The sequence below is a fragment of the Rhineura floridana genome, chromosome 6 (genome assembly GCF_030035675.1).
Source record: "Rhineura floridana isolate rRhiFlo1 chromosome 6, rRhiFlo1.hap2, whole genome shotgun sequence".
NCBI lineage: Eukaryota > Metazoa > Chordata > Lepidosauria > Squamata > Rhineuridae > Rhineura > Rhineura floridana.
The window spans coordinates 49,764,504-49,778,028 of record NC_084485.1 but is presented as its reverse complement, the minus strand read 5'-3'; the positions used below and the strand labels follow the sequence as shown (position 1 = coordinate 49,778,028).

Below are 13,525 nucleotides of genomic sequence, written 5' to 3'. Positions count from 1 at the left end.
TCATCAGTACGCTGATGACACGCAACTCTATTTCTCCTTTTCATCCTCTTCAGGGGAGGCTGTTAACGTGCTAAACCGTTGCCTGGCCGCGATAATGGACTGGATGGGAGCTAACAGACTGAGGCTCAATCCAGACAAGACTGAGACGCTGTTGGTGAGTGCCTTCTCTGCCCAGATGGTGGATGTTCATCCTGTTCTTGATGGGGTTACACTCCCCTTGAAGGAACAGGTTCGTAGCTTGGGAGTTCTTTTCAATCCTTCCTTGTCTCTTGAGGCCCAGGTGGCCTCGGTGGCACGGAATGCTTTTTACCATCTTCGCTTGGTAGCCCAGCTACGTCCCTATCTGGACAGTGACGACCTCGCCTCAGTTGTTCATGCTCTGGTAACTTCTAGATTGGACTACTGCAATGCGCTTTACGTTGGGCTGCCCTTGAAGACTGTTCGGAAACTACAGCTAGTCCAGAATGCAGCGGCCAGATTGTTGACGCGGACCAGAAGGTCCGCTCATATGACACCTGGTCTGGCCCGTCTGCACTGGCTTCCTATTTGTTTCTGGGTTAGATTCAAAGTGCTGGTTTTGACCTATAAAGCCCTACACAGCATGGGACCGCAATACCTGGTGGAACGCCTCTCCCAATATGAACCTACCCGTACACTGCGCTCAACATCTAAGGCCCTCCTCCGAGTGCCATCCCATCGAGAAGCTCGGAGGGTGGTGACTAGAACTAGGGCCTTTTCAGTGGTGGCCCCCGAACTGTGGAACAGTCACCCTGATGAGGTGCGCCTGGCGCCGGCGCTACTATCATTTCGGCGCCAGGTGAAAACCTTTTTATACTCCCAGGCATTTTAAAGTGTATTTTAACAGTATTTCACTATTATTTTGTATTTTGGACGTTGTTTGGTTCTTTTATTGTTTGTTTGTTTTTGTTTCTTGATTTATTGTATTTATTGTATTTATACACTGTGCTTGTTTTATCTTTTGTACACCGCCCAGAGAGCCTTCGGGCTTAGGGCGGTATATAAATTAAATTAAATTAAATAAATAAAATAAATAAATATTCTTTGCGTATCAAATTGGTGTGTACCAAACCATCATTTGTCAAATCAAAACTAAGTTACTTGTTGGAACTTAGTCCTGGTTTTCCTGTCTGTCTATCCTAAGCTACCCCACATCCCTCAAAAGCAGGGGATAGTGGGAAGAAAGAAAAGGGGGAAGCTAGGAATCTGGTCTTGCCTGACTCAACGTAAACTGCAGTGTTCCTTGATTCCCAAGCTTCCCGGTTGTTAAATAAAATAAATAACTGTTTAAGAAGACAATTATGTGTTGTTTTAAATGTGAAAACTGCCAAAACGTTGCAGTGAAATACAAAGATTCAGGGAACACAGTTTCCTTAATTGTCAACTTTGATATTGTTGGAAGTGGGGCATGAGCAACTCCTGTTTGGGTTCTTTTGTTTGTATTCCAGCAGGAAGATAGTGTCAGTGTCCTCCAGCTGGCTAGGCTTGCCTACCTTTACCTGTGCTCTTCTCTACCTAACTTCCTTCCATTGTATACTGATATACTCAAGGAAACTGACCTGCCCCTCCTTCCTTTGTCTTCTTTCTTCACCTGTCTGAGGAGAGAGGAGACATCTCTGTCTTTGTTTCTCCTGAACCATGACGGCAGTACCCAACTCCGGGCTTTGCGCCTCCAACTTAGTTAGAACTAGGTATGCCTTTCCTATCTACTATGTATTTCTATAAATAAAGTAGCTTTTTCTTATTTTACTAAGTCTTAAGTATCAGTGATTTAAATGCAGGGTAAAAGCCTGCTTGTTAGGTAAATACACACATTGGCACACACACCTCAGACTGCTGAGTTACTCTGCATATCCATAACAAAGGGTTAATGCTGCCCAGTAGGATAAATTGAATTGCAAATTGTGCCTGATGGCTAAAAAAGAGAGCTAAGTACTGTGTGTGATTTACAAAAAAGATCAAAAAGAGACTTTAAATTAGAAAAAGAAAAGCAGAACAAAATATAGGAAATCATGGCTGAAGAATCAGCACTTAAGACAAACATCCCAAGGCTGGAGAAAGACAATTATGCAATTTGGAGTCTTCGAATGATGGAAGGGGAGGATCTACATGGAGTCCTGACTGATCCTGAACCCTCAGCAGCGGATCAAGCAGCCACTCCTAGAAGTGCAAGCAAGCCAAGGTTAAGTTTCTTCTTATTTTTGTTTTATCAGATGAGGCACTAAATGTTTGCATGGACTGTAAAAATGCTAAGGAAATATGGAAAGAGCTTGAGAAAGTGTATCAGAGAAAATCTAAAAATTGTGATGTTTCTCTATAAGTCACTGTACATGCTGAGACAATCTTAAACACAGTGTCTCAGTGAGCATCTGGAGAGATTTACAAGTCTGCTCCAAGAATTAGAAAGTTGTGGAAAGTCTTTAGATAAGAGTTTGCAGAAAGCTATACTATTGGCCTCTCTAAGTGAACATCATCATATCATGGCTTGCATACTAGAGCAATCAGATCAGAATTTGGATCAGATGATGGCATATCTTAAAGATGAGGACTATAAAGAAAGATAAAAACAAGCTCTGTCTGAAAAAGCAAATTTTACTGTGGGCAGAAACAGCAACCAAACGCAGGATAGAGAGATGAGTCATGCCCTGAAGCCACAGTAGGGCACAGATAAACAAAGAAAATTGCTTCAAATGGAAATCTCCTAATCACCTTCAAAGAGATTGTACTAGAAGGGAGAGAGGAGAGTTGATTTTAAAGAGAAGCAAGCTGAAAGGAAAACAAATAACAAATCTAAAGTGAAGCATTCTAGTTACAGTAGGGCCCCGCTTTTTGGCACCCCGCTTTTCAGTGTTCTGCTAATACGGCGCCAGCGGGGTAATCAGATGTAGCGCAGGAAGCTTCAGGGGCCAAGCGCTGTCAGCATGGGGAGCTCCAGCCGCTGCGTTCCAGCTGACAGCAATCAGCTGTACTGTACAGATGATTGCGCCGGAGCAGCAGCAGGCTTTGGGCTAGGTCCCACTTTCTGGCAATTTTCATTTTTTGGCAGGGGTCTGGAACGTAACCCGCCATATGAGTGGGGCCCTACTGTACTATGTATCTGATGGAAAGAATGATGATTATAAAACCAGATTTTAATACTGTGGCAACAACACATTAAATAAATAATATTTTTAAAAACTTACGCTCCCATACACAGAACGTAATTACAGCATCAGGAGACGTTTTCTGTTCGCAAGGAATAGGCACTGTAGAGCTACTTTGTAAAATGCCAGAGGATGCCAGACAGCTTGAACTGAAAAGTTGCCTATTAGTTCCAGCTTTTAAAAATAATTTAATAAGTGCCATAAAAATAATGGAGCTTGGGGGTGAACTTCATTTATATGACAAAATTTGTCAAGTTGTGAATCAAGGAGAAGTGTGCTGTACTGCAAAATTGAAAAATGGACGTTTACATTTGGAATATTTTGAAACCACACATGCAAATGCAGCCAAAGAAAACTGATTCTGGATGTGCATATGTTTGGCATAAAAGAATGGCATATGCTAGCTTAACCAGAATCAATGCTCTAGAGAAGGAAAATTTGGCTAGAGGCATTAAGACTGGACAGTGTAAATTCATAGAAAAATGTGAATGTTGTATAGACGAAGTGTGAAACCAAAATTTCCCAAGAAAAGTGGAAGGAAGGCTACAAAACCTCTAGAATTAATTCACACAGACCTTTGTGGACCCATTAGAATGCCATCACAGGGCAGAAATTTTTACATGCTTACTTTCATAATGATTACTTGAGGTATACCACAGTTTGTACCAACTGAGAGAGAAAGGTCAAGTACTTCAAAAACTGAAGGACTGTATCAGAATTGTATGCAACAAATTTGGCAGAAAGCCACAAATTATAAGATCTGACCATGCAGGAGAATTTGTGTCCAGGGCTATGCAAGTCCTTCTACATGAGGAAAGCATAGAGCACCAGACTACTGTTGTTTATACTCCAGAACAAATAGGGGTCTTGGAACACATGAACCAGACTCTTGGACAGATGATTCGTTCCTTGTTGGAAAGTGCACAGTTGCCACAGAAGTACTGTGGGGGGAAGAACCAACTTCCGGCAGCTGCAACCAACCAGACACCTTTTGAGTTATGGCATAGATGCACACCAAGCATGTCTCACCTTTGTGTGTTCGGATGCAAGGCCTTCGTGCACATCCCGAAACAAAAGAGGTCAAAATTTGACAACACTGCCAAGGAAGGAATATTCATAGGATATTCTTCAATGCAAAAGGGGTATCAAGTCATAGATCCCAAAACTGGCAATGTTGAAGTATACAGAGCTGTTCACTTTGATGAAGGAAAGTGTGCACACCGACCAGAAGGGGCGCCACACCAAACAGATGACAGCAAAATTGAAGAAGACACTGAGCTATACTTCCACAACATTAGAGATCACAATAACAACCAGCAGAGGAAGACGAAGAGTCTGAGACAGAAGAGACATCAGAACCAGAAGGGACAGATGAAGCACCAGTACACAGACACTCTGAGCGCACCAACAAAAGTGTACCACCAGAAATACTTGCTTTCCTCATGAGAGATGAACTTCCAGAGCCAGAGATATGGAAGAGATTGAAGCCTTACCCAAAGCTGAAGCTGAGAGATGGAAGCAGCCAGCCACGGAAGAACTGGAAGCTCTACACAAGAATAAAACTTGGACACTGACCAAGCTTCCTCAAGGAAGAAAAGCTGTAGGCTGCAAGTGGATATTCAAGAAAAAGCCAGATGCTGAAGGAAACGTTGAGAGATACAAGGCAAGACTAGTAGCCAAAGTATACTCTCAAAAGTGTGGTCAAGACTACAATCAAACATTTGCTCCTGTAGTCAAACACACAACCATCAGAACTCTTCTGAGGGTTGTTCCTAACAAGAAAATGCAGTTGGAGCACATGGATATAAAAACAGAATTCTTGCATGGAGAAATAGAAGAGTAAATCTACATGCAACAACCACCAGGGTTTGAAGTTCCAGGAAAAGAAACCCTACTGTGTAAACTTCAGAAATCCATCTATGGACTTAAACAGGCTGGCAGAGCCCAGAATGAGAAACTGAGCAAAATGCTATTGAAAGAAGGCTTTGTACAAGGCACAGCAGAACCATGCCTGTACAGCAGATTTAGGAACAACAGATGGACTTACTACTGATTTACGTGGATGATCTACTGTTGGCTTATCAAGACCCACTGGACAAACAACTAGTGAATCATCTCAGCAAGGAGGCTGATGTGAAGTGCCCAGGTGATGTCACTCACTACTTCAGAATATAAACTGAAAGCGAAGATGATGGATCCTTCTTGCTGAGTCAAAGACAAACGATCCAAGACCTTCTTGAGAGTCTAGGACTGAAGGATGCACATTCAGCACCTACTCCAATGGAAGTAGGATACCCAAAACTGGACCACAACAAACAACCATGGGAATACCATGAGAACTACAGACAAGCCATTAGGAAACTTCTGCATATCAGCACTGTTACCAGGCCAGATGTGGTGGTAACAGTGGGATACTTGTGCAATAAAACCAGCTTGCCAACCAAGGAGGACTGGGAAGCAATCAAGAAAGTGCAATCTGAAGAGCATTGCAACCATGAAACTGAAGTTACTGAAGATCCCAAACTAGTGGGATATGCAGATGCTGATTGGACTGAAGACACTACAGATCCAAAATCCACCAGTGGAAACATCTTCTACTATGGAGACTCAGTGATTTAGCTGGGCAAGTAAGAAACAAGAGACTGTAGCACTCTCTTCCACAGAAGCAGAGTATGTGTCAGCTTCTGAAGCAAGCAGACAGTTGACATGGCTACTTGAACTGTTCAATGAATTAGGCATCTCTGTATCTGGGCCTGTCATGATGCATGAAGACAACCAAGCATGCATCAGACTTGCGGAGTCAGGAGTAAGTTCACGAACCAAGCACATAGATGTGAGGCACCATTTCATTAGAGATACCTACAGCAGAGGACTACTCAAGATGGAGTATTGTCCAACAGAAGACATGACTGCAGATGCTCTGATGAAGGCGTGGGGCAAAGTCAGATACTGCAAGCTGTGCGACAGGATGAACCTCATGAGCTGAACCAAACACTCACTGAGAAGGGGTGTTGGAAGTGGGGCAAGAGCAACTCCTGTTTGGGTTCTTTTGTTTGTATTCCAGAAGGTAGAATTAGGGTCCTCTAGCTGGCTAGGCTTGCCTACCTTTACCTGTGCTCTTCTCTACCTAACTTCCTTCCGTTGTAAACTGATATGCTCAGGGAAGCTGACCTGCCCCTCCTTCATCTTCTTCCTTCACCTGTCCAAGGAGAGAGGAGACATCTCTCTTTGTTCTCTCTCCTGAACCTTGAGGGCAATACCCAACTCTGGGCTTTGCGCCACCAACTTAGTTTGTTAGAACTAGGTATGCCTGTCCTATCTACTATGTATTTCTATAAATAAAGTAACTTTTTTCTTATTTTACTAAGTCTCAGGTCTCAGTGATTTAAATGCAGGGTAACAGCCTGCTTCTTGGGTAAATACACACACTGGCACACGCACCTCAGACTGCTGAGTTGCTCTGCACATCCGTAACAGATATAATTTATTTGGCAAGTGGTAATTATAGCTCAGTTTCCTATCACTTGTCAAGCTCAGGCTGTAGGATTAGAAAATGTGCAGATTATTGTATTTGCTTCCAGTAAATGTGTGTTCTCTCTCCTTCTCTTGCCTAGGAGATAAATACTGGGTTTTTAAGGAAGTGACTGCAGAGCCAGGGTACCCACACAGCCTAGTGGAGTTGGGCAGCTGTCTTCCCCGGGAAGGGATTGATACAGCTTTACGATGGGAACCTGTCGGCAAAACCTATTTCTTCAAAGGAGACCGATATTGGAGGTATAATGAAGACAAGAAAGCAACAGATCCAGGCTACCCCAAACCCATTACTGTATGGAAAGGAATCCCGCAAGCCCCACAAGGAGCTTTTGTCAGTAAAGAAGGCTGTAAGTATTAAACATGTTGCTGATTTTAACAGTTCAGTAGCATGTTAGACACCCCCTTTTGCTGAGCTTTCTATTCAGATTATGATAAAGTCTGAACATTTACAAGACTGCAGACATATGCATAGGTTAACTTGAGGCAGGTCTTAGCTTCATAGTGAAAGATACTCTTCCTAACTGGGTGATTGATTAGCTTCAATTTGTTTTTCCCTGATTTTAGTAAACATTCATTGTTTCCTATCCCTATTAATGCAAGTAGGGGAGCAAAAGTCATTTTCTTTGCATAGGGAAACTTAAGATAGACTTTTTTCTATATCATACAGTTTGTCTTTATTTCCAATATGGCCCTCAGTGCTCAAGGTAGCCACTCCTGTCATGTACAGAATTATTTCTCTTATCTGTATTCCTCTGTAATCTGGAAGTGGCACAGAATGGATTAATATCTGCTTTCTTTTCCAGTTTATACCTACTTTTATAAAGGTAAGGAATATTGGAAGTTCGATAACCAGAGGCTGACCGTGGAGCCAGGATACCCCAGGTCAATCCTCAAAGACTGGATGGGCTGCAACCAAAAGGAGGTTGAACGAAGCAAAGACAGGCGCCTCTCTCATGATGATGTGGATATTATGGTTACTATAAACGATGTGCCTAGCACTGTCAATGCAATTGCAGTTGTGATCCCCTGCATTTTATCTCTGTGTATACTTGTCCTGGTATACACAATCTTCCAGTTCAAGAACAAAGAGGTCCAGCAAAGTGTGACCTACTACAGACGACCTGTCCAAGAATGGGTATGACAGGTTCACCAGCTCATTTAGGCTCACATGATGATGGTGACAGGCTGCATAAAAAAGGGGGGAATCTAAGGATAGCCTGCCAAGCAAACAAACACAACTCTTCAAGAGACTTAAATGAGTCAGATACAATTCTGGGACTGAAAGAACAAAAACAAAAATCAACTAAACCCAGGTGGCCTTGCACAGTAGAGCCGCTTTCCTTCTGACTGGCTGCCTCAGTGCCGTGTATGTCTCGGTGTGACATTTTTCACTAACCCACTCAGTGAGTGTCAGAGACCTCAAGAGGAGTTTGCTTCAACCTTTTTTCAACTCACATGAGCAATCTTCTTCAGTGCCCTCTTTTAAACCCAGCATTTGCCAGTGTAGCCAACCACCGCTCAACAAGTTGTTTTTTCTACACATCTCATCAAAAAAGATCATACTGTGGGACACAAAAGGAACACTTCAGTACCTTCTGAAGAAGACATTCTGAGGCTGAGTTGTTCTGAAATATTTTAATTTATTACAGGAACCAGGCAATTACCTGGATACCGTTTTTCCAATACCTGCTGGTCAGATGTTTTGTACATTCATGGTAATTAGCTGATGTTCCCACTCTGCAATAGCAGACACACATAAAGAGCTCTTAGGAGATAGTTCTGTGTAGACCACGACTTCAAACAGCTCTAAAGCCAGATCAAATCATAACAGCAACTAGTAAAATACAACCATAGTCTGCAAGACTAAGCAATTGGGTTCAAACACTAATGATGTGAATGCAGCTCTTAATGCTCTTGTATTTAAGAACCTGTCATGTAATAAATATTTAAATGTCATATTACCACTATTTTAAGTTGGCAACAATAAATTGTTACCATTATTAAATGTAAATTCTGTGATATTTAAGAGGGGTTCTGCTGGATCAGGCCAAAGACCCACCTAGTTAGTCCAGCATTCTATTCTCTTTTTTTTTCAATTAATTTTTATTCCAATTTTCAGAACCAAAACAATACAAAAAGAAAACAACACAAATCAATAACTAGTACAATACAAAAAGAAATATATATATATATATATATATAAAAAAAAGAAAGAATATTGACTTCCGATTTGTCATAGTTCAGCTATAAATCTATAATATATAACAAACCTATCTCTTAATAGATTATAAAATCACCTTCCTCCAGCGGTTATCTTAGTTGGTTTCAAATCTCATTAACATCATATCATTTTAATCTTCCACAAAAAGTCAAAGAGAAGTTTCCAATCCTTGAGATACATGTCAATCAATTTTTTTTAAATAAACATGCCAATTAATCCAACTCATCAAATCTACTAAGTCCAGTAATTTCAAATCGCTATAATTCAGCTATAAATCTATAATATATAACAAACCTATCTCTTAATAGATTATAAAATCACCTTCCTCCAGCGGTTATCTTAGTTGGTTTCAAATCTCATTAACATCCTATCATTTTAATCTTCCACAAAAAGTCAAAGAGAAGTTTCCAATCCTTGAGATATATATCAATCAATTTTTTTACTAAATAAACATATCAATTAATCCAACTCATCAAATCTACTAAGTCCAGTAATTTTAAATCGCTCTTCTGTCATTATCCATATTGGGTCCATCTTCCATCTTCCATCTTTACGCACCCAAAAATCTTGCTGTCATAGTCATATAATAAAAGTCTGATAGGAATTTCCTCCATCACAGATATTTTCTTGCCATCAAATCCAAACGTATCACTGAAGTATTGTTGCAAAGCCGCATCTCTGTTCCTCTTTTCCACATGATACACTAGTACATCTCTTGAAGGTTTTTCCATTGACACAAAACAGGGATTAATTCTGTTAACTTTCACCATTTCAAGTTCCATCAAATCCTTCCAGTCCAGGAATTTTTTTGAACCGATAATATCTTTATCTCCAATCTCTTCAATTCCTTCAGGGACAGTGCTGAATTCCAAACTGTAATATTTGTCTCCAGGATCCATCACAGCCAGGAAATCCAAATCTTTTTTCATGTCCATAATTAAGCCAATCTCCATAGTTTGAACCTTGCCTTTAATTTCTCTTTCATCCTTTTTTTGTTTTCCAGATCTATCTTTATTCTCCTTTCTCATAGAATCCTGTTTCTTTCAGCTCCTGTCTCATTTCATGAAATTCAATTCTCCACGCTTGTCTATTATTTCTCAGTTCTTGTTTTATTGAGTTAATCGCATTCATTATTTTCTGAAACATGTCTAGAGATAAAGTCCCTTCTTGTACATCCATGATCTGCTTAATTGTCATTCTTAAAGCCAAAGGAACAAAACTCCTTCAATTTTCAATGTCCCAAACAAAGAGCAGCTTATTTCTTTAACCAGTTACAAAGGACTTAATCTTTCCAACCAACTAACGTCACATGCTAGACAGCCTTTATCTCTTATCTGCCCGGAAGTGTAAGGACTTCCCAGGAGAAGGACTTCCCCTATGCCTGTGCAGCCTCTGAGACGAGCTCCGTCTTGGATGAAACTTATCCAGTTTAAATTCAGTCAGAAGGCTCTTTTCTGACTGGGAATAATTTCTTCCGGATAAGGAAGAAACGTGAGATTTCCCACACAGCTTTGCTTTGATTGTTGGAGTCTGGAATACGTCAGAATTGTCTGTCTTCCAGCAGCTCAGCCAGAGCGAGGATTTTTATGCTACCTCAGCTGGATAAGTGACCTGTTTTTTTATACGGATTAACAGGCAAACATCCTCCTGTCTACATTTATCATTTTCTTATCTATACAGCTAAAGAGATTTGTCAAAGTAACAGCAATTGAGATAACCTAGGTGAGGTAAGACTTTCCTTTTTTTATTCACGGAACTAAGGGGGAAGAAAATATAAATAGCTTATCTTTTTTTATTGCAAAAAGCTGACATGGAAAATAGCATTTTAAAGATTACAACGGACGAGAGATTTCTGATTGGGAGAGATAAGAAATCTTTTTGATTTATAAGACCTTTGTGTAATATATGGCTGGGACTATTTTTCCTGATCTACTTTTTTTTTGATGAATCTGCTCATTCTCTCTGCTACTAGTTATTTGGACGCTGTGAACTAAAGCCGTTCGTCCACCATTCTATTCTCAAAGTGGTCAACCAGATGCCTACAGAAAGCCTGCAAGCAGGACATTAACACAACAGCATTTTCCACATTTTGTTCACCAGCAGCTGGTACTCTGAAACATACCATCTTTGATACTAGAAGTGGTACTCAGCCATAACTAGTAGTCATTGATACTTTTCCCAATGTAAATGGAGGCCAAGTAGTATTTAGATTAGGATGCTAAGATTTTTTCAGCAAGATTATAGTGAGAATTTTGGTGGAGGTAATGAAGTTTACAATGATGGAAAGGGGAGGCATCAATAATTCATGGTTGAAGTTACCCTAAAGCTTGCAATTTAGAAACTTTAATATAGCAAGTACCCCAAAATGTGGAAAGTAAATTGCAGTATTTTACAGTATTAACATTTAAATACTTCTTGAACGGCACATGTATCTTTAAAAGAGAGAGAGAAAAGTACACTTTTTTTTAAGTGTACTGTAGTAGACATTTGCTTGTTGTAATCTTGATGGCCTGATAGAAATTGTCAAACCCTGCTTTCCATGCAAGTATAAAAACTAGGCATCTCAGGCTTGTTCAAAAGCTGGACAAACTAAGTTGGCTTCTTTTGATGTAGTGGGTTCTTGGTATTCTTGTTGGCCAGACATTATCCTCTGGGGACTCTTCAGGAGTTTTTCTACTTACTGTTATGCTACAGGCCATTAAGAAATCGTAGGAATGTAATTGGAGAAAAAGCCTGGGGTTTAATTTTTAATTTCATTGCACTAGTTCATGTTGCAAAACCTCTTAGAACATCATCCAGTGTTGCACTTCCCCTTCCTGTACATCCCCATCTATCAAGGGTCAGCCAATCCCTTGGAGCAATTTGGGGGGAGCTCATGTTTGTTTAACAATCCTACATATAGTAATCATACTGAGCATAAGATTATAAATTACAACCTTGATCTGAGTCTTAAATTCTTGCATGGAAGTAATTTCAGTGTAGGAATATAGTAGGTATGAAGTGACTCTAAGCCTATTGTCACTTGTGCCAGGATGGAATGCAGCAGAAATGTGGTCCCGACCTTTTGTATGCTGAGACAATGGAAATGCAGGGTCCACTACAAGGGAAAGGGCAGTGGGAGAGAGGAGGGCTTATCCCATGCCTGCTGATGCTAATCTGCAAATCCATTCTACGTTGTTTTTCCCTAGCTGGGGAAAAATAATTTAAAACTATTAAAGATGGGGTTTGCTCTCAATCCCCCCCCCAAACAACTGAGTGAAATGGGATCATCCCAGTTTCAGCACACAACAGAGGAATTATCAGATGCTTTCCCTATAGTACCTTAACTTTCAGTTGAAACTGAGATGACAGGTTGGATTTTAGAAAAGCAAAGCCGTGTAATACTTCAAAAACTGATACACTTCATACATTTGATGTTGCCTTGAAACCTCATGCCACAATAAGCCAGTTTTTAAGATATTACAGCATTTTGCCTATTTTGCTGCTGTAGATTAAAGAGCAACTCAGAGGAGCATGGCAACTATGGTTTTTAAGATAGGCCATGTTGACTTTTAACAATGTATGCAATGAATTGCTTTTGTGAACCAACATAAACCTCAGTAGATTGTGTGTGGGGTGTTTGCATGCAATCACTATTAACAAAATGAACCTGAACAGGCTGTGAAAATGCTGGAATAGTGAACTGCAGGTTGGTAGAATTAGTCACAACCCCCCCCACACACAGAGTATTCAATTTTTATGTGGATTTAATTGCATAGCTGCAAAGGGATCCAAGAGTTGGACAGAATAAAATATCCATACAAGTTACAAACCTGGGACTTGGCTCTTCTATGAAGTTCACCATGAGTTTTGGTGCACCCTGGCTAAACTCACATACTATCAAGCTTCCTTTCTGCAAAATACTAAACACTGCTACTGTTCTGGAATTAGTCAGGAGATGCATAAAATTACCAGAGCAAATAACTTCATATATAATTCAAAAATGGCATTTTACGGCAACGTGTTAAGTAGATCCATTTTTGTTTTAAAAATTGATTAAAATCACCTCTAAAGTTTTAAGGTATATGTTTAAAAACATCATGGAAACTTTTAGCTTAATAGCAGATTGGCCCTAACTCTGCCATGGAAGCTATCTATGTAACACTATCACTGAGGTCAAATAAAAGTATTCTCCAAAGCACTGTGCTCATACTTGATTGACAAAGAACACAAAACCATTTTAACTAGATTTATAGTAACAAACTGGCCTACATCTAATTCTGTCAGACTATCAATAGAATTTTAACTTTGTCTTGCACCTCTATTGTGAAAATACTTTCCCAGTACCTGGTCTTGCCCAGTACATAACATTTTATCTGATCATGTTATTGTTTCATGATTTCCCATCTCATTCTTGCGGGCTTCCCCCAGGCACCTGGGCTGGCCACTGTGAGAACAGGATGCTGGACTAGATGGGCCACTGGCCTGATCCAGCAGGCTCTTCTTATGTTCTTATTCTTTGAGCCAGATCAAAACTTTATAAAACAACTTGCTTTATTAGTCCCTAGCATTGTTCTGTATGGCCTAAATCTACTTATGCTATAATACAGACCAAATGCTCATGAAATCA

At 40.2% G+C, this 13,525-nt stretch overlaps 1 protein-coding gene across 2 annotated transcripts in view; it reads left to right on the top strand.

Moving 5' to 3' along the window:
- Positions 1-8,693, top strand: part of MMP24 (matrix metallopeptidase 24) — a 73,477-nt gene extending 64,784 nt beyond the window's left edge. For both annotated transcript variants that reach the window (XM_061631768.1, XM_061631769.1), the window contains exons 8-9: positions 6,776-7,042; positions 7,499-8,693. In XM_061631768.1, the coding sequence (XP_061487752.1) occupies positions 6,776-7,042; positions 7,499-7,836 (605 nt within the window). In that variant the 3' untranslated portion in view covers positions 7,837-8,693. The remainder of the gene's footprint in view (positions 1-6,775; positions 7,043-7,498) is intronic.
- The last annotated feature ends 4,832 nt before the right edge of the window (positions 8,694-13,525 follow it).